Genomic DNA, 27,486 nt, shown 5'->3' on the forward strand with positions numbered 1-27,486 from the left:
CTGTCACAAACAAATACTGTCTGGTTGATTATGAACAGTCGAAAGGTATGCCTACTGTGGGAAGAAAAAGGGTGCAAACAGTGTCCCTATTTTTTGTCATTGAGCATAATCATCAAACTTCAAAAAGCTGGTTTTCTATGTGGTATTTGCGATAAATGTTCTGATGGACAATGGCAGAAACAGTCCAACTACCTTTTTACATACTTGTAATGACTGAAGTGAAATGACGTGACCAAGATAATCTTGCTTTGTTAAATATGAATCGAATAAGACACTGAGTCTGACTAAAAAATTAATAACTTACTATTCTAATCAATCCATCATCATCATGATAATCCATGAATAATTATCACAAAAATAATGAGATGGGTAAATAAAAAAGCGATGGTTCTATTTGACAAATCTCTTCTCCCCAAAACACACGTGCCGATGGACCACATCAACTTCCCATTCAAACTGCAACGATCGTCATGTATTACACATGTAGCCTTTGTAGCGCGCCACACAGTTAACTTGCGTAAAAATTTCCGGATGAAGTCACTATGTATCTAAACCATCTGTGTGCAGGTATCACACACAATACTTAACTCCCACCACAATACACACACACCCGACCCCGAAGTACCACTCGCACTCGCAGTTCGTTCGTTTATATAAAAACACTAAAGTTCTGGAGGACAATTTTTTCTTTGCACGTTTCTCATGATCATTTTTTAAAAGCTCTATTTAATTTCATCGATAAGTGGGAGCTCACTTACCTTTTCCGGTGACGTTGTTGGATCAGTGGAGATGATTTTCGCCCGTTTAGAAGGTAGAGGTCCACCACCGGTCGCCATTTTGCAATTTTTTCTTACGTGTGTGTAGTTGTTTGATCCGATTAACCGACCGATCCCGCCAGGCCGCTAAACTACATCATCACACGGTACCGATAATTCCAGAAAATAGCGATTTTTTCCCGCAACTTACACAGCGCCACCATGTGGTAAGAAAAATAAATTAATCTCATGATCTGTCACGTGATATATGCCGTGATCAAAATGGCAGCGTCAAGTTCGAGTGCGGGTAAATTAATTTATGTTTTACCATGGAGCAATAAATTGCTCCATGGTTTTACTTTGTTAATTTTAGTTTGTGGAATAGTGTGCTTTGAAGACATTTTTTTAAAGTTAAAGCTGGGATCTAAGTTGAGTTATACATGATTCGACCAAGCAACAGTTTACATGTAAAATCAGTTAAGATCTTGCCTAAAAAATCGCGTTCTTTTCAGTAAATTCAGTTCACTACAGTTTCCGTATGGCGCCACCACTTTTTCATTCGAAATAAAATAATATATTGTATCTAATTTACCTGATTGATATATCCCTTTTTGTAAAAATGAGTTAAAAATTGGTGGCGCCATACGGAAAGTTATCCGGCTTTTTACCATGAAAAAGCGTTGTAGTAATTGTGAATTGTAAATTTGTCCAACGCAACAAAGATGTATTAATTATCATTTTTTAAATGTCTTTCTCAGTTTCTGTTTCTCTTTTATTATTTGAAATGGGTAGCTTATCTTACCATCCTCCATGCTCTTACTTATGATCTGTACTACCTTCCACACATCACCCCTTAAACTTTCAGTGTTGTAGTTGCACTAGTTTATCGTAACCTCCACCATCCTTCCGATGGTACACACTACAGCGACCTTGGCAAGTGGGGAGGATGGATGGATACAACTGAGAGTAGGCCTGAATTCTGAAACTGTTGAATGGACTTGTCATGATGATTGTAAAATTGTAATAGAATACACATTCTTATCATTGATCAATACTACATTCTTTTCTTATTCCTATTTGTAGATATCGACAGGACTCTGTTGAGCTTTGAAAGTCTAGACAGAGCATCACCAGAACTTTGGCCTGAGCAAAGTAAGTCTTTTATTCAGGGAAAATACATCCTCATTATCTTCATGAATCACTGATTCATGCAGTTTTTGTACTCTTCTTCCTTTTTTAAAGTGCTGCTTCAGAAAATTTGAAGATTACCGCACTGTGGCTGGGCGCACGCGTGAAACCATGGGACCGCAAGCCAATCGGTTGCAAAATATACATGGTGCAAGTAAAAAACTCATGGTTATAAATCCATGATAAATGAGATACCTTAATTTAAATATCCGATAATATTTCTTTATAATAATTCCCTCATTTTATGTTCACTTTTACAGTTCCAGGTGTTTCTGATTTTGCTCCCATGAAAAGTGTAAGTATTTTTTACGCTAAAAGAATATTAATTTTGGGTCTTACCAACTAGACTATCGAAATTGCCCTGTAGCTAGAGGCAGTTTGAATCCTATGTTTTGGCAGCGGGTACGTATGGTATACTTTAAAAGAGTTGTTAGACACAGTCAAACCTTGTTTGTTGCGCTAAATAAAGGGACTGGTTTATCAATTGATAAGCTGGACGAACAAGCATCTAATGACCCTAAACTAATCTTGGTTGGTTAGAGTCATCGTTTAAAGACTTTGCAATAAATGGAATGTTTCTGTCAATAACAAAAATGTTGTTTCTTATTTTAGCCCCTGGGTAACACACAAACTGCAGAGGCACAGCCGTGGGAAGCAGACCTGGAACAGAATGACATTGATATGCTGAATGGTAAGTAGATCCCCTCCCCACTCAATCAGTGGGCAATTTTATGGCTCTGCTTACTGCAGAATTCTTTGCTTACAGTGTCCTGTCAAGCACATAAGTCTATGGGCTGTATAAGTTGAGCAGAGCCACAAAGTTGAACACTGATGCCAGAGAAGTAAATTGGGCAAGTACAAAATTGTTGCCTTCGTGATGGACAGTGTCTGTACAGTATGTCTGATATAGTTTCTTCAGTTAACAGATCAGCGGTGGTCATATCTTATGTAAGCATATTGAGATTTCATTAAAAACACTGTTAAAATGTTTGCCTTTGGTTAACTTTCTCTTACAGAGCTTGGCAGTCTTACCACAGCCAACCTGATGGAAAAGGTCAAAGGGCTACAAAATCTAGCTTACCAACTTGGCTTAGAAGAGTGTAAGTATGATTAGTATCAAAAAGCAGCTATTGCATACCTCTTGAAGACTTTTATGAAAATATATGTTCAGTGTATGAAGACCTGTGTTTGAAATCAAATTATACTGCATTATAGGATTTTAAGCATTTTCATAGAGTTGCTTAAGCACATCAAAATTGCTAAGCACAACAAAATTATTTCTAACAGAATATGGCTACCACTACCAGCCAAACTACCGAGTCACATGCACCTTTTGTAGCTGGTATCCTGCTCATTTCTGCTAAGCAGACAAGTGTTACACCGTATTTTCTGCTTTGCAGACAAATGTTACGCAATATTTTCTGTGTGAACAGCTCAATGAAATGTGGCACTGCTGTATAAAAGATCACTCCAATTGTTTTGATTCTAATTATTTGTTTTTCCTGCAGCTCGAGAGATGACAAGAGGCAAATTCCTGAACATCCTGGTGAATGGAACAAAAAGGAAGTGAACCTTGCACGAACCCCTCGACAGTCTTCCATTGAAGAACCCTTCTTTATTTCATTTCATTTATTCTGGTTTTGAAGCCAAGGACTCTCAGAAAAGAGACATTAATTGCTAATACTAGGCAAGAAGGAAGTTTCAGTTTTAAAAGTGGGAGGAAAACCTCAGAGAAGTAATATTCTAGGGAAAACCCACGCAGTCAGTTGAGGACTGAAAGTCCAATCCAAATAGTGCCCAGATTGTTAAGATTGTGTATCACCAGGGCAAATTGCTCAGGAAAAAAAAAATAACAGGATGTCCTTAGCTACTTGTGCTCAAGCGGCGCTTTGAAATTGGGCCTTCCTGAAGGACAAAACCAAATCATATCTTCTGAATCTTGAGCCAAAATATTTCACAATTCATTTTCTCAGGGGAGGTTTTGTTTTTTACAAATTGCTGTGCCATTTCTGAATAATACTCTCACTCAACAGTCACAAAAGAGTCATAAAAAACATATCTTATCGTGATGGTGTAACATTATTTAGAACAGAAAGACAACAAATTAAGGAACCTCAAGAAGTTGATTACATTTTGAACTACTTATGATTTTAAATTTCTTATTGAAATTAATTTGAAAAAGTGTCCAGTCTTAAAAATGTATATTGTAAATAATTCAATTTTAACGAAGTCGGTTCAGGTAAATACCTGACATAAATGTGCTCACGGTAAAAAATTAACGTTGTCAATAATTTTGTGGGTGGAAGGGCCTTGCAGTACAAGTAAAACAAAATATCATGATCAAATCACATCAAATCATGATCTAAATGACATTTAGGCAACTTTTGGGGTCTGAGAAACTGTTTAGCTCATATTTACATCTCTACATCACCAAAATGCAATTAAAACAATAACCTTTTATATCACTACAAAGTATCATACTTTGCCTTCCTTGAGAATAAAATGTTTACCCTTTTTTACCAAATTTGTGATTAGGGCCAACATCGGTATTTTCATATCTAGTTAGAAAAACTTTGGGGGTCTGAACAAATGTTTTTAAATGTACGACTCCAAACAACAAAAAGGTAAAAATGTTGCATAAAACCTTGACAAGGAGTATAAAAAATACTTTGATAGGAACCCAAAACTCAAAACTCACAGACTTTTGTACAAACGTAAAGGGTAGTCAAATGTCATGTCAAAAATGTACTCTCTGTACCATGCATCACTGGCCTTGTCCAGTTGTGAGTTTGCTGGCCCGACATGTGGTCCAGTGTTAATTTCGAGCCCTGCCATTTCCACACACTGGCCAATACCAAGGAACTATAACATAAAGAATTCCTGGGAAAGGTTTAAGTTCACAAGGCAGTTACAGGTTGTACGGTTTCTGACTGATGCCCCCGAAAAAAATATGGAGCCTGTTATAAGGGCTAGATAGCTCAGTTGGTAGAGTCACTGAGTGCCGGCACATTAATCTGGAGGTCGCATGTTCAAATCCTGCTCTAGTCCATTTTTCTTTGCTCAACCCAAAACTTTCCGAATCTTCATTTGGCCTGTTTCCCATGGTTTTATTACTTTGTAAATAAAAAATAATTTGTACATTAGAGTGACAGTTTTTAAACCACTTGTGTCATTTAATGTGTCTTATCATCACGATATGCCCCAAAAGGATAGATTATTTTGTTAATTTTGGGGGGTTAAAAAATGGTGCAATTGGTGGAATTGGTGTGTACTTGGCCAGCAAGTTTGCCACTTAGCAGAAATTTGCAACCAGTAGTCGCAAACAATTTAACGATTTGTCTGTGCTAAGCGCTTAACAAAATTTGGCCATATTGGCAAGTGTGGCTTATTCCATTATAAATCACATTAAACACCATCTCAAATGATGTTCACACACAGTATACAACATCCAACCATGAAACCACCGTTGTTTAAAATATGATCCTTTTATACCAATTTAGCAAGAGTCTTTCTTATTTACAAGTTAAGTAAATTTTACAAGGCATTTACAGTGATTATTTACAAGGGTAAGAGTCGATGCTGACAAAAAGGTTTGAAACATGGAGATATGTTGAAGCTACTTGTACAACTATTCCACCTTTTGACATGTTTGATAACTTCTGGAATTACAGATTTCAAGGAGTTATTGGGAACAGCATCATTGATGCTAAAACTGACTATAAAACAACAATAAATTCCAATATTTTTTTCTTCTGAAATACCTATACAACAGACCACTTGCATTACACCCAATGCTGCTAGTTCATTGAGGTCAAGCGAACACGTTTACATGCCCCATCTTCAAATGAGAGCTATTTGAGAGTGTGACGTCATATGCAAGGGGGCTACATGTATAACCAAACAAACCTGATAAAAGAAAACCCTTACAAACATATATTCAATTTTTAAAGATATCTATCATCAGTCTCAGGGTGAGTCAAGATTTAAACAAAATTCAATCGAAAGACACATACATGTAATAAACAATTTGTTTAGTATTATAATTATAATCTAAAAATCTAGAGAGTATTTTCAGAGTACATGACGTGTGGTTTACTCCTCGACTTTTTTAGTAATTTTTCTTACATAGGGGCCTACTTCAAATGTAATTCATAATATCAACATTGTTGTGACTGAGTCAGTGGGTGGTTTAGTGCATTTGACTCAAGGTATGGAAGGCTAAGTCATCATGGTGTGGGTTCGAACCCTGGTCATGACACTTGTGTCCTTTGATTCTCTTCACACAGGGGTGAATGGGCAGAGATCATTCTTGTGACAGATTACTGATTTTGCTTGGTGTGCTACACATTAAACATAGCAACACAGGCTGAAGACTCCTAATGGAGCTGAGACATTTTAAGGAATAATTGAAATGGCCGAGTGACCAAGGGTAATAATTTTTTATAAATGATTGAGAACATTTGATAGTACCACTCATTTACTTAATACTGGAACCAACAGCAAGTTAGCGTTTATTTTCTTCTTCTTAAAGATAGCTTATTATTTGGTTTTACCCTTACACCGATGTGTGTAAGCACTGTATACTCAGTATTTTACCTAGTTCTAAGAAAAAAATAACAGACATATAACTCGGGTGGGATTCGAACCCAAGACCTTTGCCAATCTAGAGTAGATGTCTCACCAACTAGACCACAGAGACTGCCCGTTAGATAGAGGCAGTTTGAATCGTAAATTTGAGCAGCGGGTACAGCAATGATTTAATGATTGCTATTACAGTAAGCTGTGGTTTTTAAATGGAAACAGTGGCAAGGCCTGCTTTGTAAGCAGGTCTGCACACAAGCTTTATGAAACTGGTTGTAGGTCTTCCATGTCAAACATGTTTTTCGGACATGACTGGCCATTAATAAACCTCCGACTGTTTGTTCAGGAGATCTCAAATGATCTTCACAAATACTACAGAGATCACTGAGCCGATCGCTAGACCACCAGACAGGAATAGAGCCATCATCACACCGGCAGTCTCGCTGTGTTTCAAATCAACAAACCTATAAAGAAGACATTAAACATGAGACAATCAGGAATTAGTTTTTTATCTATAGGGGACTAACCTTTGTCATGTTGCGGATAACTTATTTTTTCTCACATTTAAACTAATGTCACAAGACCAGGGATGTGCCCTTTTTGGCATAATGAAAACAATAAGCCATGGTTTAAAAGGTTGACAGGGGACAAGACAAAGATGGTGGCAACAAGATAAAAGTCTTTGAAATTCTGAAAACACCAAAAAATGTTTATTGAACTAAGTTTTTACTTTCTTGTTCTTTATACATGTAGATTAGAAGCAAACAACCCCCCCCCCATCCTGGATTTGTCTATAGATCTTTCTTTTGCAATGCCACGTCCAAAGTTTTTGCCAACCGAGGTCATAAATGCCTGGCAAACACAGATAGCTAGAGTTCATAAGAATGTTACAAAAAATATTACAAATAGTGTCAAATTTGTTAGAAACAAAACAGCAAATCATGGGAGGTACATGATTTTTATTTAAATGACAGTTTGCAGAAAAGGTTGAATTTGTTCACAACATAATGTTAGCACAACTTTCGGCCGTCCATGACAACCAGCAGGGTTTGTTTATTAACAATGGAAAGGTCTACAGGAAACACACAACAGAAACACTAAACACAAAACTCACTTTGGTCCATAAATCATCACCAGACTGCCTAGGTACCCGTTGGAAAAACCGAACAACGTGTTGAAGACAAACGGATAGGCGTCATTGTTGAAGACTACGCTGAAGGAACGACTTGTTGGATGAATGTTGCATAATGCAAAGAGTGGGAAGAAGCCCACTCGTAATACGCTGAGGATAATCAGGAGAATCATGTTCTTCTCAGTTGGCTGACAAATAAAAAAAATGCAAGAAAACAATCAGAGATGATTCTTTACTTATGGCGAATGACTTTCTCAATTCATGAATTTGTGTACAATATCACATTATTTGATGTTAAAAAAAACAATGTTTTCTTTGATAGTCTAATGTTCTCAAATATTTGCACTCTAGAGTTTCACATACGACACCATTAGTTTAGTGCCTTAAGGTCCTACTAATAATTACTACTAATACTACAGCACATTTTAAATTGTCAAAAGCACCTTACAAATAAATGAACTAAAATGTTAAAGAGCACACAAGGAAATATTACAAGAACAATAGCAATAGCAAAAAAAAACAGACAAAAGTTAAAGCATAATTCTAACTCATCCGAGTAACTCATCCGAGTAACTCATCCGAGTAACTCATCCTAACTCGAGATAAGACTAGTCCTAACTCTTTGTGAAATCTACCCCCGGGCACTTACCCATGTGCCATCCTGTCCGCCATTTGGGGATTCAAAATTTACACATGAGAACTGACCCCTAAAATACAGGCCTGCATGCTTCGTTTTTGAAAGGGCAAGGGCACCAAGGTATTTTCTCCTTAGTGAAGGGCACTCTATGAGGAAATTGTAAATTTCTACTGTCGGAGCATTTCAAGGGCACCAAGAAAATGACAAGGGAGCATTGAGGCAATCGCCTTTGTTGCCTCCGTGAAGTATCAGGCCTGGGTGGAAATGGTAGATGCGTATTGTGCGGAGGTGCATTCCGCATCTTGCAAGGAGTCAATAATATAAAGTGCCTTACCCATTGTATCACTGAGAGTGACCTTCCAGTAAAATCCATCATGTTAAAGGTCAAGAAACACATCACTGGAGTAAAATAATCATCTGAAACAAAGAGACCATGGTTACAAATACATATTGCAATACTTTTGTTGTAGCGTCATCAATGCATTTGCAGAAAGGAAACAGCAAATTGAGGGGGGCAAAGTCACAATACAAAATATCAACAAGAGCTCTGCTAGAAGTCATATGTTTTTTGCAGTGTTGAAGAATAGGAATAGGAAACAAAAGAGTGTCCACACAGTGACTTCAACACAGAGCTGTGAGTAGGTACACACATTCAAACCTAAAACAAAAAAGGCAATAGGGTTCCCTGTCGAGCAAAGGTCCCAAGTTGGAAAGTGTGTACAAAACCAATGAGAGTTGTTGCCAAAAAGTACAAACAATAGAGGAACAATAGGGGGTCCACCATTTCAGGTGTTCACACACTTAGGTGTGGGTATGAAAGAAGACACTTACTGGCCCAGTTTTTGTTTGATCTATCAATGGCTCCTATTGATGATATTGTGCCTGGGAATAACGCTATCGTCTCTGCAAAGATTAGTAAAATCATCAGAGCAGGAATTTTAATCTGTAGATGGAAAACACAACAGATAGGAAATATTTTATTGAAATGGTGGTACTTTTAAAAACCTGGCATTAAAGATTCCAGCGAGCTTTTGGAAACAGTATCCTCAGTGCCCGAGGAGTGCATCAAATAACGTTAATTGCTTTTATAGTAATAATAATAATATTGAACATTTCTAGTGTGCCATGTCTGTCAATGATGACACTCCTGGTGTAAAAAAACAAGAAATCTGCTGTGCACAAAGACAACCAAAGTTCGAAAGCTATGGTTTCTGAAATAGATATGTTTTGAGATGAAGTGGGAGGCTGTTCCAAACTGATGGCCCAGCATGTGAAAAGTACTGATCACCCCAAGGAGTGCCAGTAACAGGGAAAGTTCAAGATCAGGCTGTTTGAGGGGTGAATCAACTCAACAGGCAGCAATAAAAAACTGTCTGAATTCAGAAACAAAAAAAATATAATATTCCACACATCCCTTAGATATCATAAAATGTTGAAAAAGCCTCACCTTCCAAAAGATTTCAAAGAATGGTGGTCTCTGATGATGTTTGACTTTCTCAAAACTCTCAGTGCTTTCCAGATCCTCAATCCGTTTTGATTTGGTTAATTCAGCTGCATAGAAGAAATACAAACACTGGCATGACGCCTCATTCTTGTAAAGGCAAGACAGTTTTGTCTTGTTCAAGGGCACCTCAGAGAGTGACCTTAAGTTTGTACTGAAACATTTCGAGGGGCGCCAAGGCAATGACCAAGGGAATGAACGGTGACGATTGCCTTCATTAGCTACGAGGTCTCCCAGTGAAGTATAAAAAGTATGTGGGTAATTACAGTGAGGAACTTAATGCACGATAAACACACCAAGGTCTGAGGCAACGCTGCTTAATGGTATGCCAAATTTCTTGCTAACTAAAGAAACAAAATTTGCTCAAAGCATTAGCCTATTTCATAAGTAAGCAACAAAATAGGCAGCCAGCTTGTGCGTCACCTTGTTACGTCATTCATTTTCAAACAGTAAGCACTGACACGAAATGGAAATCACACACCGAGCACATAATCGCCAGTTATTACAGCAGCTCTATAAATATATATCTGGTTTGCAGTAGCATCGTTTGTGTATCTACTTGCCAGTTAGATTTTGTTCTTTAGAGAACTGTCTTGCTAAGTATTCTACTATCGCGGAGTAGATTTATTAAATCCCCTGGGACTACTACTTTAGCTTATAGGATCATTATTAACTGCACTACCGCGGAGTAAGTTCTTAAGTTTGTCTCAACATTTCGACTAGCTTACTCTAGTCATCGTCAGGAGACTGAAATCGAGTCCAGTAATGTGGATGTGACTTACAGTGCCTGTTGAGATAGAAGGACGCGTACTTCATTCTAGGAAGCACCAAGAAAGCAAACAGAGTGACGGCCATACATGCTACCGCACACAGGAAGTATATGAAGGCACTGTCAGCTTCAGTATGGGAAGCTGTTTAAAACAAAGGTAAATAAAAATAAAAACCGTTATTCTTCATTCACTTCAATATTTGCTCTTGAACATCAATTAAAAGGTCTGTACATACAGCTATGATTCAATCCTATACAAATATAGATTACACAATCAAATTAACCCATGAAAAGTTTATTTCAAAAGGTGCAGGTCACATTTTTGAGATATTGTTAAAAATCCCTTTGTGAGTTTCTCCACAAAGGAAGAATAATCCCTAGTGGGAATACACAGACAATGTAACCTTAAAGGTGTTACTGGTAACACTTCTTTTTTTCAAATTTTTGGGGATGAAAAGTGATATCTTTTTTCATAGCTGCAGTTCTTCAAGGTGAAATTGTTTCTCAAAATGCATTATACTATCCAAAGCTGCAGTACTGCTTGACACATAAGTTTTTTTTGTTGTACATTAATTTTTAGAGTCATATAACCCCTTTAAAGGCACTGGACACCTTTGGTAATTGTCAAAGACCAGGCTTATCTCTTGGTGTAGCTCAACAAATGCTTAAATTAAGAATAATGGAAGAAAGAACACCCTTGTGGCACAAGTTGTGTGCTTTCAGATGCTTGATTTTGATACCTCAGCTGAGGTGTCAAATTAAATTCAAATATTTTAGTGAGAAATTACTTCTTTCTAAAACTATGTTACTTATAAGAGGGAACCATTTCTCACTTTGTTTTATACTATCAATTGGTCGTTTCCAAGAACAATTTTATGCCAAAAATTATTTTGAGTAATTAAATTTTTATGTTAACAATTATTTCGAGTAATTACTGGTAACTACCAATAGTGTTTCATTCTCCTGGGGAATATACAGTTCAGGTTGTGGTCTAAAGATATTGAATTACTCATTCTATACATGAGTGCAATTTTTTTTATTACGAGGATACACCAGGAAAGGTAACGTAGTATTGATAAACTGATGATGAAAAGAGGAAAAGACAAGCACTTCCTTCTCAGGTAGTCACAGGGCAATGATAACCTGAGAAGTGGCTGACAAAAGCAGAAGTATGAAGTAATTGATATGGTATGAAATCTTTGAAGAGACCCCTTTAAATACAAACATGACTCATTCAAAATAAAATTATTCTTTTAAAAGAAGATCTTTTCCTCATGATAAGGGAGGTCAGGTTGGTGTAGTGGTATCGTTCGTTGCCTTCCACCACCAGGACCCTAGTTCGAATCACGCTGGGGGCACCACGTGGATTGGGTTTTCACAAATGACTGCGTGGGTTTTCCCAGGATTAATTCTCTGGGTTTTTCCACCCACATCTAAAACTGAAACTTCATTGTCTTCTCTTCCTACAGTACATGTAGGTAAGGTTTTCTGAGAGTCCTTGTTGGCTACACAACCAGCATAACAATTAAATGAATCATTGCCAAAAAAAAGTAACCACAGTCTGCAATTGTCAACTTCACTTCTCAACACCCAGGGGTATAAACCATAGATATAGAAATACCTAGATACGCTGGATATGAACATGGGAGATAGGCCTTAAACCACTATGGATGCGCTAAGGGCACGTGCTGGTTTGCATGAACGTTAGAGATAGGTGAATGGTCGATCTAGTTATTTTAATTCTATATCTATGGTATAAATGGGTACCTGCGAGGGTAGAGGTTGACGTTGTTTACGAAAAAGCCACTTGAGCGCCACCGTAGCTCAGGGCTATCATTTTCAGTTCAATTTCAATTCACTTTGTTATCCACGATGGGAAATTCATTTTGGCCTTTTACAATCCCTAGGGAGCTGAGAAAGATTAAAGGAATGTTATTCGACCAATGACCAGGGCACCAATGTAAAGCGCATTTAGACGTTGCTGTAAAATGCACTTGATAAGATTAGTTATAATGGCATTATTATTATGAACTTACCAGCGATAGAGATGATGCTTAAGAGTGAGGGTAGAATGCCACCCATTCCTTGTCCAGACATTATTGCCTGCATGTAACGCTTCGGTAAAACACCAGCAACACCGAATATACTGCCCTGGAAAACACCCCCGAATGCTAAACAAATTTAAACAATTATAACAATTTAGACAATAATAGTGCTAACTTTAGTTGATGTTTCTATTATTTCAGTCGCGTTGCGTTGAATGCTTCAAAACAATAAAATATTGTAACAATTTAGAAAACAGTAGTGCTAACTTTAGTTGATGTTTCTACTATTTCAGTTGAGTTGCAAAATATAATTTCAAGTTCATTGAGCTGAATGAAAGGCAAAATGTCTAAAAGTATTGTAAACACTAAACGCTTATTATTTATTATTGTTATAAATGTGCATCATCCCCCGAGGTTATGGGGTAATGTATGTTCCTGAACTCAGATTAAAATGGTTAATTATTATTACTAAGGAGTCTCAGGCCATGTCCGCTGATTATGGCTGTAGTTGGATCAACATGCATTGAAGGATAGGCTGCCCTAAAGGAACAAGCTATTAGCAAAAGTTAAAGCCAAAGCCACTGCCTCAATTTCGGACAGGGCCTGAATGTCGGATCGCACATAAGATTTGCACTGTCTGTTGATTGAAATAACATTCAAAGTACATGTAAAAGCAGAGTACAAGACTAAAAGGATAGAAAAAGAAATTCTGAGGTGAAAGGAAAAAAGTGATACGAATCAGAGCGCAGTAAAATAAAGCATCAGAGAACACAGAACGCATTAAAGCCATTGGACACTTTCGGTAAACAGTATTATCCAAGGCCCACACTTCGTGTATCGCAACTTATATATATAAAATAACAAACCTGTGAAAATTTAGGCTCAATCGGTCATCGGAGTCGGGAGAAAATAACGAGAAAACCCGCCCCTGTTTCCGCACGTTTCGCCGTGTCATGACATGTGTTTAAAATAAATCCGTAATTCTCGATATCGAGAATTGATAATTGTTTTCTCAAAAAGTAAAGCATTTCATGGAATAATATTTCAAGAGAAGTCTTTCACCATTACCTTCTGTAAACCCTGTAAGTTATTTGTAAATCTGTGAACTTTTGTTGTTTTTCTGTTCCGAAAGGGTCCAATGGCTTTAAGGAGATTTAAATAACATCATATTTACCATTTATTAGTACAATGCTGCATATGCAGATAATAAAGAATTCTGTTTGCCCTGCAAAGAAACAAAAATATGATCAACAAATAAATGAAAAATCAACATTCGTGTCTAGTGTTATATACTTCATGGTGTTACTTTTCTCTGTATGTATTTATATTGACTTCTCAGTACACTAAGATGACAATGATTGACTTACCATCAGTACACAACGATAAACTTGACATGTATGTCAAGTATTGTATTGGATGTACATTGAACCAGGCCTGGAAATTACACAAAGGCCATGGCTACTGTTGCCCTTGGTGTTGGCCTTGGTGCCCCATCAAAAACTTCTCATAGAATAACTCCCCAGGACTTTCCTGGGTTTTACTTCCTGGGAGTTCTGCTTGGTAGTGTGGAGGGGGCTTGAAGGTTCTACTCTACCTTGTCTATTACTGTACATGTACTTACATTCATCTGTGTTGACTCTTGTGAGGATTGTCGTCACGATGAATAGACCCATCATTCCAATGAGAGGAACGACTACCCGTACTTGCAGACATATCCTGGCAGGAAAAATAACAAAAAAAGGTGAAGATAAATACAACACACGACAGAATGAACACGAATACAGTTATTTGCAGTCCCAATCTTCTATAAACTTTCATGGGCTATTTTTCTTGTAGACCACAAATAAAGGCTGGAAATAGCTCAGTTGGTAGAGCGATTGCACAATATTCAGAAGGGTACAGGTTTAAGTCCCGCTCTAATTAATTTGTCTTTGTTCAACCTAACATTCTTTTAAAATTTGCCCCAGCAGTTGACAATGAAAAACCAAAAGTGACTAAAATGTCAACCCATGTAGTCTTCCCACCAATGTTCCCTAAATTTCCACAATGTTGAACAATAAACAATCGCTAAGCAAAAAAACACAAAGTAGGAAGGCAAACAACATAAGTCACATAAGGAGTGAATACAAAATCTGGATATCTGGAGAAAAACAAAATCGCTAAAATACAGGATTGACACATGATTGTCAGCAGGAAAACTTGCTTAGCGTTTGTTTTTGCATCAAGTATGAACAAGGGTTTCCCTACATATACCACATCACACAACAAAGAGCTCTTCCTCGGAACTACACCAAAGAACTTTTTCTTTCTTACCTGTGCTGCAAAGCTAAGTTCAATAACATGATCAAAATATTTGGGACCATGGCTGCCACAGCAAAGTAACTCTCAAACATCATCTGCAATGGCGTGCTCTCATCCAAGGTGGCTGTGTAATTACTTGTTGTGTTGCGAAGCTTGTAACTGAAGTACTGTTGGAGAGAAGATCTAAGATTAGAAAATATCAAAAAAATAAATCACAAGGGAAACTGACTGGGTACCTTTGAAATGATTTTGGGTTGAACAAAGAATTGACTAGAGCGGGATTTGAACCAACAACCTTCAGAATCACATGCAGGTGCTCTACCAACTTAGCCATCTAGCCCTATGCTGGCGATCTCCCTATTTTTTCAATATCTTTGTGCCAGTCAGAAGCCACAACTGTTAATCTGCCAGGTAGCCAGCGATCACACCCAAGTTTATTAGAAAATTAAAATAGAAAATGTGCTAAAACTGAATGAAGAGAACAACATGTTTGCAAATATAAAGATAAGCTTTATATGATTACATTCTGCTCAGTAAAAAGGAAACTTTCTGTGCCTGAGTAAGCCATTTGCGAGATAGACTTTGAACAATTTTTAGCACTGACTTGCTTGGTCACAAGTTAATATTCAAATTAAATTTTCAAGACTAAAGACAGAGTTTCTTTGTAACAGTACTATTATGTGGTAATGAAACCAGTGAATTATATAATTTTTACCAAAAATCACTAGAGCTTTACCGCTGAAAGGCATTTCTTGTAACATAAAATCAGATGCATTTGCTGAAGAGGAGCTTGAGACTTTTTTATAATATGTGAAAGGCAAGTCAAGGGAAAAGAAGTTTTTCACAATTAAATCTTCAAAGAAAGACACACTGAATACATTCAAGCTTCTTGCAATAATACACTACAAATTATGTCACTTTTACAACACCTCAATTATCAGTCAGTGAATTGGAGTAAACATAAGGCTGACAATGTATGCATACGTCAGTAAAATTGGACACAGTGCACATTTGACACATGATTTCCCATGTTTAGAAGAGCAATAATATGCTACAGAGAATGTGTCAGTTGCTGACCCACTCATAAATCACAATTTGGTATTCAATATTGGCATTGTAATATAAAACACCCCGCAAATGAAATTGGCCTGAATGACCCGATTTCATTGAGCTGCTCAAGGACAAAAAGCAGCTCAGCAAAAATCAAGTTCGCTTAGCACAATAAGTTTACAAGCCATTTGCCATGTTACTGTATGTGTACCATCCAGCTCATTTTTGATTAGCGGGTATCTCTTTTAAAAGCAATGTTTTTTGCTTCAGTGTCTCTATGAAATTGGGCCATGCAAACAGGAAGGTGGAAGATAGGATGACAATACATGCAAGGGGAATTGTCCATACTGTACCCATGTGAGTACATTCACCCTGCCAGATGAATGTACCTGTATTTAATCAGCACATCAAATAATGAGGCTTGACCCATGCATTCCTTCTAGATTTGTATACTACATTCTAGAGAGCATACACAGGTGAGAGTCATGGCTGACAAAAAGGTATGAAACTAGGATCCAAATTAGGAGGAATCAAATGTTAGCGTTTTCAACATTGTGGTAACCCATGAAGCTACATGTACAGTATTAAATTCAAGGAGCTTTTGGAAACAAACTAGGGAAGTAGAGCAAAGAGCAATTTTTTTTTTTTTCTTTTAACACAATGGCAAATTATAAGGCAAATAAAACCACAAAATTGTGCGGAAATTTGTGCAGCGTTGAGCAGGCGTTGAGACATCGTTGAATACAGCTCCTTACCCTTACTGCTGTAATGAACATGTTCCACGGTAGAACTGAACATACCCCCATTGTAAAGCAAATGGCGTAGACTATGTTGTACCTAGAGTCGCGAGGGAGGGGGTGGAAGAAAGAACATCATTATCCGTTAGGATGAGAGGAAATATTAAAGGGAGAAAGGCAGTGGATGTAACAGGCTCACCTGGTTTGCTGTAATGAACATATTCCATGGTAGGAGGGAACACATACCCAGAATGAAGAAGATTATATACACAATGTTGAAACTGAGACCAGGAATAGAAAAGAAGAAAAAACATAGACAGCAAAATAAAAGCAAAAACAAAAGCTTCAGCATTTATGTACACCAATGCAGTGAAAGGCACTATTTATAGAAAAAAAAAAAAAACTTGGTTTTTAACCACCTAAACAGTAACAAACTTAATTGCCGCCTTAAAAATATACATTAAAAAAAAGACTGAATACACCATGAATTGAACATTGACTTCACGTTTTCTCTGAATTTGGACCGATAATGCAATATATGAGCGTAAAATATTTTCACATAAAAATGCTGAGTGCAACAAACAAGATACTTGCAACATGCAAATTGTTTGTTCGGTGATGGTAACGTGAGGTTATGCCAGGCCCTGACAATAACTCGTCTGTGTCCTTTAATTAACAAATCATTGTCAGATTGACTTGTTCAGTGTCTTGAATAAGGGAATCAATGTGTGGTAAAGAGGTTTTCAACTAGTGGTTTCAACCCAACGTGGCCTGGTTCTTGATAATTTTACCGAGACGAAGTTGAGGTAAATTGAAAACCGATTCAACACACTTTGATTCCCATTTATAAATACCTTTTCGGTCAAAAAACATCAACACTTTTTGGTCAAAAGTAAAAAATAATGAAAAATTTATAACTGTTCAATGATTTCTTTCAACACAACAATCCTCCAGCTATGAAATGGTAAAGCCCTTGGGTAAACAACTCCTTATAAAGGAATGCTGTCCGCGTCGCGCTTATCGTGTGATGTGGCACAACTGTCCCGGCCGTTGCCCTCGACCAATATAGAATGAAGAAACTGTCTTATAAGTACATATGCAAGCTCGCGTGTCAGGCCCATGGTTCAACACTTTTTACCGGTCATAAACAAAGATTTATACACACCCACTTGACGCGCTCTCCACCAATAGGCCAATATGAATAGCGAAACTGTCTGAGGTATTCATGAATGAAAGTTTACAACTTCCTCAACTATAGGAAAATGGCCTGGATCTAATACTTTAATCATATCTGTTAATCATCAAGTCGGCAAGAAATTGGGGCAATGCATCCTTCACACACACACATGTCCTTACGGATCCATGTGAGGTCCAGCTATTGTTGTTCCACTAGTCCCTTTTCTGAAGAAATTATTTGTAGGTACCACTTTAACTAAGAAATCCTTGTTGGGTAGCATTGTTCCATTGTTTAATGTACCTCTTATCAAGGTGTGTGTAAGGGAACAGACATACAGAGAAGCAAACATGCTTGGAAAAAAAATGCAATATTGATGACAAATTCTCAGGCAGTCACATGAGCTGTGAAAACCTTTTAGTATCCTATTTGAGTGGCTTCCAACATCCTGGTCAAGCAAACACTACATCGTTAAAAAAACAGCTGGATCAAAGGCTAACTTTTTTCATGCATTTTCTCTAAGTCATACCCTTATAATAGGCATTATCAGAAACCTCCTCGCTTCCGAAGTTATATTTGGACCCATAAGTGTAAAATTGCGCATTTCTTTTATACTGATGATTTCATTGCGTTGTCCTTAGGCTCAGGTACATGTTCTTTGAAGTGCTTACTACTAATACATTGTAAAATAAATACAATCAGATTTTATTACCATGACTTACAAGAGTAATGAGGAAGTAAACACTGTGTTTGTCAGCATCAAATATAACGAACACACTGTACCGTTTTGTTCAGGCAAAGAGAAATTGAACCGCATAGGCCTGCATAGGCCTAGGTATGCATGACGTCATAATTCTTACCCAAAATGAGGCTATAGGCGCACGTCCGTTATAACTTGCAGAGGCTGCGCCGATGGCCTCGTTTTGGGTTAAAATTGTGATGTACTCATGCATAAATATTAAGAGAGGCGTATAAGGCCTAAATAAATGTAACCCTAAACTATGCAACCTAGAAAATTACATGCAGGCAATTTATCATGTAAAAAATACATAGTAAGACAAAACAAAAATCCCCTGGAACAAACAGAAATCAGGCACTTTCACAAATTAATACTACAACACTTTTAGCATTCAGTGTGCTCACAAAATGTTCAGTTCAAAATGTGCAATGCAAAATTGTTGTATGGAACCATTACCCGAATACATGTACATGTAGAATGATTCAACTTAAAAAACATTTGCCAGCATACTTGACTTTAATCGATTGGACTTGATCGAGAACATTGTAATGCTAATGTCCCACTACTGGTAAAATTACTGGACTTGGGTTGGGGCCTATTTTACAACTGAATGATTAAAAAGACATATGGTGCAAACCACAGAAACATCAAAATTAACCTCGTCTACAATAAAATTATTTTAAAAACAAACAAATATTTAGTACAGCAACAGGTGGATTGTAACATGTAATCAATAATTTCCTTGCTAAACTGATTAGGTTCCTGTACATAAAAAACAGCCCATTTTGGTCAAGGTCTTTATCTGTTTGCTCATTTCCATGAAGTTTTTACAACCTTTTGTAATCAATGAACTTGGATTGACCTATGTATGTACATTATGGTGTTAGCTAGAGGTGTGTTTTGGGGGTTGTTTTAAACATTCTGTTTTCAAGTCGGACGAGCTGCTTTGTAAAATCTGTTACATGAAATAAGTGTATTGAACTGTTGAATGTGAACAATTTGGATCAACCGGTTTTGAATTTCCTAAAAATTTGGACACCCATTTCCTAGGTCCTGGCATTTGTAATGACTCAATTTGACCTTCAGGTCACAAAGTTTGTCAATTTGAACACAATTCAAATTCAACTTAAAGAATTGTATAAATTTTAGGTAGAAGACAGCAGTCAAATGTTAAACGTTTTTAACCTAAGCAGTGCCCTATTCTAAATACGTGTAGAACCTTGAATTTTAAGCCTCATTTGTTAGTTATTTTTGTAAATGAAAGAAAAAAAAGTCTTGACAAAATTACACTGAAGTCAACTCATCATACACAAATATTTAAAGCAGACTTCCAAAACATTGTTTTAGTCGCCACTGTAAGTTTCATTTTTAAAGTAACACGATCGGCCCTGGCAATACCAAATAGTAAATCAGACGAAAATTATTGATGTAATTAATGTGCTGACGTAAGCTTAGTACAGATATGACAGACCACTATTTGTTTGAGTTTTGCTGAAATGCAAAAAGTGACATAAATTGGTAACTCATGTACTTTAGACAGCACTTCACTTTTTTCATACTCTATCTTGCCAAAACATAAATAGACATGATTTCTTGATCACGTTTACAGCCAAAACCACAATTTCAATCAAGTTTTGGTTTACTGAAGACAGACCACCTCTACAGTATTTGTTTGAATTTTGCTGAATGTGTAAAAGTGACATTAAATTAACACAATGGGTAGGACCTGTACTTTGCACTGATAGTGATTAAAGTCCGTGCTTCAATTCATTCATTTCCAATGTTTGTTTTTCTTTTAATTTTAAAGATAGCCAACTCCATGTAATTCATACTCAGGAGATTTAAATTACATAAAACAGGAAGATTAAAGAGGAAGGGAAATTACCTAGTTACAATTTTTTTGATGTACTCTTACGGAAGCAGGGAATTCTGTGCTTAAGGAAATTTGGGCTTTTGCGCCTGTAACTCATCGTTACTAGGCATTCTACGCTTCTAAGGGTAGCACAGAAATTTGGCATTTGCACAAAAGCGGGGAATCATGAACCTAAGCGCAGAATTTGGCGGTAAGCAGAGCCATGAAATTGGGCCTTGATGGACTTAACATGTGCAGGGTGAAAAAATTACAAGTCACTAACTTCACAGTAAAATGGTGTATAAGCCTATTGCCATTGCATTCGATTACGCAAAGATCTTTATTACAAAATTGAATTTAACAATTCCCTTCCACTTTAAAAGCACTCGATGTGGAGTGGCTTGATTTGTTATCAATATGTATTTCTCATTGGTCATTAGGACTTTGTTTGTGTGATAAAAAAGTTCAAACTGAAACTTGAACATGTTCAACTTTGACTACATACATGAACAGTACTGCACATTGTACTGCCAATATGTTGTGCACACAATAATTTGATACGAATTCTCATTCTACTTAAAAAAGAAGAAGAAGTTTTATGACATCCAGTTCATTAACTCACAAGGCACGCAAGCACTTCAATGTTAGGGTTACACTAGGGCTGAAACGTGATTACCCCCTTCAAAGTTCATGTACATGTAGGCATGGGTATTACCACTATAGGAGCCTGGCTGCTATAGCAGAATGCACTCTTCCCAACTTTTTATCTTCATATCTTTCTGAAAGTACATACTCAGCACCTCGAGTACCTTATTTGGTAGATACGTGCGCTATAGAAGACTTCGATATTATTAATAATTTTTTTATATTTTTTATGAAACAATTAAAGTTCAGTGCCTTGCTCAAGGGCACAAGTGTCATCTCTTCAAAAAGAACTTGGGTACGGTGAACTAGAATTCTCAGCCGCGATAGTGTCGTGTGGAACCGGGTACGACTTAGAACCAAGTTTTTTTTCGGGAACCGAGTCCCAAATTTCTGGAACCGCCCAAGCTTACACAACTTGCCACATCATGGTTCTTCAGAAGGGTTAAATTCCCAATAGGCAAATCCACACTAATGGGCCAAAAGATAAACTAGTAAGACAAGCAGGGGAGACAAAAGTAACAATTTTGAGAAATTAAAAAGGTTTCTCACGTTCTACTTGCCAAAAGAGTCATCAATCTACTTCAATTATAGAGCAGATGAAGTTATAGAAGCACCAGATGTGGCCAGAATGGCAAAGTAGAAGGTTCAAATCACACTTGAGTAATACGCTCAAGGATTGGTTCCACAGGACTCAGTACTGTGTATACAGCACTTTTAACAAAAACCTGTGTCATGCATGTGATAACACACAAAACAAACTCTTTATCCTATTCTCAAAGCAAACATACCAATTATCTTAAAAGTAAGCAAGGGATTGCCCTGAAGCTAAACCTTGTTGATTCCATTATTTTGTACCTGTCTTTAGGTGCCTGTGACTCATCTAACCTCTCGCATGCACCACGGCCGGTTGCTGTATCTACATCTGGTATCAGTCGATCATCCTCTTCACCCTCATCCGGTGTGTAATCCACGTCAAAGTGTACCACTGCGCCGTTTACGCTGCCCTCTACTGGAGCCATCATCTCTACTGGCTGGATTGCTTTTCAACTATTCAGCCAGAAGCTTGGGAAAAAAAAGAGAAATAACATTATGCGCGTGTTCTAGAGCAGGGTCACTGTGGTCTAATGGTTAGACTGTATGGACTTGCAATCATAAGGGTGTGGGTTTGAAACATACCAAGCTAACTGCTGATTTCACAGTGACTAGAATTTAAGTTATATTGTCTTCTAGTTACTGAACCACAATTTCTTGATTTGTGCAACTCATAATCATGGACGTTGAACCAATGTTGGTATGTAAGATATTGGCTGGATTGCCAGCTAGGCGTTCATATCCCCTTGTGGGAGTTAACCGAGTTCCCTTGACAGGAAGATCATTAAGACAGACAGTAGGGGCACTGTTCTGGCATGTAGCATAGAGACTCCAGCTCCATGGTGTACATGATAGCAGTTCAACTACTCAATCAGAACTGCAGGAAAGAGAAACAACTTTAACAAGCATGTTTGAAGGGGTACCAGAGTTTGCCCTTCACTCCTTCTGTGACTGGCAAGCAGGACCAGCTAGCTTGTCGTTCCACTAGTCCTCTGGCTTTTTCACTAGTCCATGTTTCATTATTGGGGATGCTTTCCCATATTCCCACAGTTAAGTGGTCCTCAAGTGTTTTAACATGCTTTTGCCAGCAGACCACTGTGTAAGGGAGAACGCTGGGTACTGTTCTAGGAATTTCTGGTTTGTAGCATTGAGACTCAAGGGGCCAAGACTGTAGCCCTGCTGGTAAACTGTATTGCTTTTTAACTTTTCACTCAGAATTTTGAGGAAAAACCCAACTTTTTCAGTGTATTTGAAGGGGAACAAATTTTGACCTGTTATAGAGACCAAATTAAGGGGCAATGACCAGATATAAGGTTTACACAATCTGTCAATGGAAGTGGCCTTGAAACTTATTTAACCTTTGCCTAGTTCAAAAAACGCAAACAATACAAATTATAATAGTAATCGCGATAAAACAATCTAAAATTCTATGCAGTCATTGTGTATCAGATCAGCAATTATTGATACAGCCTACTAAATAGCCTTCAAGTCAACAGTAAACGAATTTCATGACAAACACTGTTGTTTCATCAAATCCCTTTTCCTTTCCAATGAAGAAAATTATGTTGCTGCAATAGGCCTATTTCATTAATTCCCCAAACATTTCCTCAAACATTTTCACCCCTCAATTTTTTTAGCTGAAATAATAAATTTGCATTTGGGAATGATAAACTAAAGTACACATTCCATTTGTTCATCCCCCATTATTTTTTTTGCAAAGAAAGACTGAGACCATCGATGAACACAAAATGCTCCAGTCCCTCAAGCTGCAATAATCGAAGCTAGGTCAAGTATAAGCTTGGGCGATATCGATTTATTTTATTCACGATATATCGCCGACAATATATCGCGATATTCGATATAATCGCGATTAATGAAATTTGACATCATCAGTCTTAAAACTCCAAGTGAAAGTTGTAGAAGAGACAGTCCTAGCATAAGAGAGGTGTTCTAATGACCTATTCTTGTGGTTTTACTCCAAACCTATGGGGTGCAAGATGTCTCAGCTAGCAAATACATCGCGATATTTAATCGATATATCGCGATATATTGATATTTCGATTAAAACCAAATCCATCCGATATCGAAATCGTGTCCAAATTAATATCGCGATATTCGATAATATCGTGATATCGCCCAAGCTTAGTCAAGTGTACCATTTAGAGAAACAAACTATCATGGGGGGGGGGGGTGAATCAATGATATCAAATGATCAATGTATTCTGTGACTGCTGTGGTGTATCTCATTCCTCTATGACTATGGTAAAATATGGGGTAAATATCATATGACTTTGTCAAATCAATCAATAGTGTGCAGTTAAATAAAATCCAGTAGTGTCACTGTCAAAACCGAATGACAACTATAGCCTGCGCTCACCATGCTCACTGTGCAGACCGTACCATTTCGATAAACTAGCCACTCTAGGCTAGGTTTAGCTAAGCTAGGTGTAGGATTAATTGATGCATGGAGTGGGGGTATTTCTACCATTTCTACCTCCATGATTGATGGCACACTACACATTATTGTAGTATGTAGAATGACAACTTTAGCCTGCGCTCACCATGCTCACTGTGCAGACCGTACCATTTCGATAAACTAGCCACTCCAGGCTAGGTTTAGCTAAGCTAGGTGTAGGATTAATTGATGCATGCAGTGGGGGTATTTCTTACATTTCTACCTCCATGATTGATGGCACAACACATTCTTGTAGTATGTAGAATGACAACTTTAGCCTGTGCTCACCATGCTCACTGTGCAGACCGTACCATTTCGATAAACTAGCCACTCTAGGCTAGGTTTAGCTAAGCTAGGTCTAGGATTAATTGATGCATGGAGTGGGGGTATTTCTACCTCCATGATTGATGGCACACTACACATTCTTGTAGTATGTAGAATGATGTCAGGAGGTAGCCTCCATTATCAGACCATGGACTCGACCTCTTTCATGGAGGTCAGACATGATGTAGACCACGTTCACCACACTGACTGACAATCTACATAATTTTGTGTATATAAATTCTATACTATCCTGGTGTCATGTGTTTTCAGTAGGATAACAGGAAAATTGTTCACAATCAAAAACTAAATTTTTTTTTTTCAAATCATCTATCAAATTTTTTTTTTACAATAACACTTTCACTTCATGGTGTGTTGAAATTTTTAAAGTTTTGGTTTTACGTTGCGAGAGACAGTCCGCCATTAACAGTGCTTATGTATGCACGACATCGGAGCAACGTCATATGTTTTCACACCTTTCATTGGTTGGTATTTTGTTGAATATTCAGAAGCTAGTATGGCGTGCAAAATAAATTTAATAACATTTTTGTTCTAAGGCATTATGACTACTTTATTAGAATCCAGAGATATCATAAGGCATGAAAGTAAAACACCCCACCCCCTTTGATGCACTCACACTTCATAACCATTTCAGACCAGTAATTTTTGGTTTCAGGAGATAAGAAACCAATCTATGATATTTTCTCTTAAATGTAGACTTAATATTTATTACGCTTATCGGATTTTATTACAGTATGCATGAGTAAATCAAAAAAAAAATTGTTGTCATTTTCACTTAAAATATTTTAATATTTTCCCCACATTTGCACACCATAAAATCCCAAATAGTAACCACCTCACGTGATCCATCTAGTGACTAAAGCAGAATGAAACTCAATCTAGCAGATAGTAATTTTGTTTTGAACTTTCGAGGTTGGATTATGTTTCTTTGACTCATTTGAATGTTGGCATAATAGCGCACTAGTAGTGATTAGTACCACAACTCAATAATTTTATAAATGTTTGAGCATAACATTAACAACGACAGGAAACTATATTCTCAGCATGATTAAGCCTGATGGAAATACAGACCGTGAGTAAACTGCATAGCTTCTGTCACCGGTGCAGCTTGCACAATTTCGCGATAAACGGGAATCAAAGTTGGGGACCGAAAACACATGAGGGTCGATAACGTATGACGCTACGATAATAATACTATTTTACCCATGTCATGCCTGCAGAGTGCAGTGCAAATGTCAACTACAAAAAAACAACAACAAATTGACCAGGACGAACGAAAAGAACACGGCTGAGACAGTATTCTAAAGTACTACTTACTGTTCCGTGCACTCTCACCACCAGGGCAGTACTACCTAGTGTGAAGCGTTAACAACAGACCAGACACCGAGAAAGTACCTTGTGATTTATTGTGAAACTAGGTCTAGTTTTACTTCGGAAATGTTGAAATAACCAAACCATTCATTGAGTAGACCAATCGGGCACCCCCATACGATACCGTATGGGGTAGCACATCTCTGGCGTCTGGGAGCAATACATCAATACTTATTGGCGGCGCCCTATAAGTTTCGTAAAGGAATTTTTCGTCTGCATGTCAAAAAGACGGCGCTACTGAATCTTTGATGTGAATCAATTCAATTAAATTCAATTAAACTTTAATGGTCATACCATGGAGGAAATTTACTATGCGTACATGCAATACACGAAATACAAATTAAAAAACCCATCAAATCATCCTACTGGAAATAAATTAGATATATTAAACAGGAAATCACATAATCTGTAATGTAACTTCACACTGAAACCAACTGAACAACATCTATAAAGCAGAAAGTAAATAAAGTACCTGGGCTATCATTCATTGAGACGAAGGAGTTGAGGAACCTGTTTGTTTTGCATCGAAGTGACTGCGATCTCCTACCACTTCTTAGTCGTCACGCGATAAAAAGTTTGTGCAATGGCCGGTTGGTGTTACTTTCTGTCTCTGTCTCTGCTTTAAGAACCTTTTCTAATTGATACCTCCTTGGCATTCCCTTGTTCATAATTCTACCTCAATGATATTATCATCCATACCAACATTCTTAGCAAATTATCGGCCTTTTTATATAGCTATCTATGTTCTTACTAACACCAGTAGGGTCTTTTCGAAACGCAGGCTTTTCCCATTTCAGGCTTCAAACAATTCTGAAAGTCTGCTAAGAAATTATGAACACAACATTTGCTAATATCTTGTGTTTATTTATTTTGGAAAAGTTATTGAAGTCAGGAAGTGAGAATTTTTTTTAAATATAAGAACTCGGTTTTATTACTGTCCTTATATAATAGAGCAGGGATAATGATGATTTTGATACACGCACTTTTAAAGTAGGTCTACAAAAAGAAAAAAACTTCTAATGAGTACAAACATAGCACTTGGAAAGTTTACTTGTCTCTAACACAAATAATGCAGTCACAACAAAGGCTTGACAATAAAAGTTAAGCATGCAAAATTTAGTTATCTCGCTGAATGACTCCAATTTTTTTGAATCAGCGCGGCCTTATACGTGAGAGTTTTATTGTATGCTTGGTGGTTACTGAGAACATTTTAACACAAAGTTTGTCAACAAAATCCGTTATGCTGACTGAGATCGGAATCGTGATACGATGTTATTCGCGACCTCTCACACGTGAACGGGACTTGAATCAAGTCTAGCCACACACATCTACACGATGAACTGCGCGCTGGTTGCACGTCAACTATACGCGCGCGTCTCTATTTTTATTACGTCACAAGACGTTTGACATGACAACGGACTCAAGAAAACTCATCATCAGCCAGCCGTTACCATGAGAGCCTAGCCGCCAAGAGCATACAACAACATGTCACCATTAGAAACATGGACTTCGCTTTGGACGAATAGCAGTATGGGAAGTTATCGTTACATAATGTTCAAGTCTATATGGATGGGAAACTAAACATAATTCAGAGTAAGTTGAAATTTCCACTGGCCTATCT

At 37.4% G+C, this 27,486-nt stretch overlaps 3 protein-coding genes across 5 annotated transcripts in view; 1 reads left to right on the forward strand and 2 right to left on the reverse strand.

Annotated features, from left to right (window-relative positions):
• The window catches only part of LOC117299642, a 41,437-nt gene extending 40,601 nt beyond the window's left edge, over nt 1–836 (reverse strand). The window contains exon 1 of the mRNA XM_033783194.1: nt 759–836. Within this exon, the coding sequence (XP_033639085.1) occupies nt 759–836 (78 nt within the window). The remainder of the gene's footprint in view (nt 1–758) is intronic.
• LOC117287599 (protein lin-52 homolog) lies at nt 625–5,088 on the forward strand. 2 transcript variants are annotated; one of them, XM_033768210.1, is made up of 6 exons: nt 625–811; nt 1,839–1,907; nt 2,204–2,238; nt 2,556–2,634; nt 2,960–3,043; nt 3,452–5,088. In XM_033768210.1, the coding sequence occupies exons 1-6, from the start codon at nt 790–792 to the stop codon at nt 3,511–3,513; spliced, it is 351 nt and encodes a 116-aa protein (XP_033624101.1). In that variant the 5' UTR covers nt 625–789; the 3' UTR covers nt 3,514–5,088. The 2 variants fall into 2 exon arrangements, with proteins under 2 accessions (XP_033624101.1, XP_033624100.1); XM_033768209.1 differs by lacking the exon at nt 625–811 and adding an exon at nt 1,018–1,062.
• Nucleotides 5,089–6,593: 1,505 nt separating this feature from the next.
• Nucleotides 6,594–25,954, reverse strand: LOC117299109 (equilibrative nucleoside transporter 1-like). Of its 2 annotated transcripts, none has more exons than XM_033782596.1 (13): nt 25,812–25,954; nt 21,962–22,168; nt 16,715–16,796; nt 14,922–15,076; nt 14,230–14,324; nt 13,783–13,833; nt 12,600–12,734; nt 10,577–10,705; nt 9,741–9,844; nt 9,125–9,236; nt 8,628–8,710; nt 7,639–7,844; nt 6,594–6,988 (listed from the first exon to the last, which is right to left on the reverse strand). In XM_033782596.1, the coding sequence occupies exons 2-13, from the start codon at nt 22,126–22,128 to the stop codon at nt 6,877–6,879; spliced, it is 1,431 nt and encodes a 476-aa protein (XP_033638487.1). In that variant the 5' UTR covers nt 22,129–22,168; nt 25,812–25,954; the 3' UTR covers nt 6,594–6,876. The 2 variants fall into 2 exon arrangements, with proteins under 2 accessions (XP_033638487.1, XP_033638545.1); XM_033782654.1 differs by lacking the exon at nt 16,715–16,796 and adding an exon at nt 16,896–16,977.
• Between the last annotated feature and the right edge of the window lie 1,532 nt (nt 25,955–27,486).

This window comes from Asterias rubens, chromosome 1, assembly GCF_902459465.1.
Source record: "Asterias rubens chromosome 1, eAstRub1.3, whole genome shotgun sequence".
Lineage (NCBI taxonomy): Eukaryota > Metazoa > Echinodermata > Asteroidea > Forcipulatida > Asteriidae > Asterias > Asterias rubens.

Excerpts from the sequence above, each read along its gene's own strand:
- LOC117299109 (XM_033782596.1), bottom strand. The coding sequence starts at position 22,128 with ATGATGGCTCCAGTAGAGGGCAGCGTAAACGGCGCAGTGGTACACTTT. Across the intron at positions 13,834-14,229 it reads AAGAGTCAACACAGATGAAT|GGCAAACAGAATTCTTTATT; the intron begins GTAAGTACATGT and ends GTTTCTTTGCAG. Across the intron at positions 12,735-13,782 it reads CAGCATTGTACTAATAAATG|CATTCGGGGGTGTTTTCCAG; the intron begins GTAAATATGATG and ends AAATTTGTTTAG.
- LOC117287599 (XM_033768209.1), top strand. The coding sequence starts at position 1,038 with ATGGCAGCGTCAAGTTCGAGTGCGG. Across the intron at positions 2,239-2,555 it reads ATTTTGCTCCCATGAAAAGT|CCCCTGGGTAACACACAAAC; the intron begins GTAAGTATTTTT and ends TTCTTATTTTAG. Across the intron at positions 3,044-3,451 it reads CCAACTTGGCTTAGAAGAGT|CTCGAGAGATGACAAGAGGC; the intron begins GTAAGTATGATT and ends TTTTTCCTGCAG.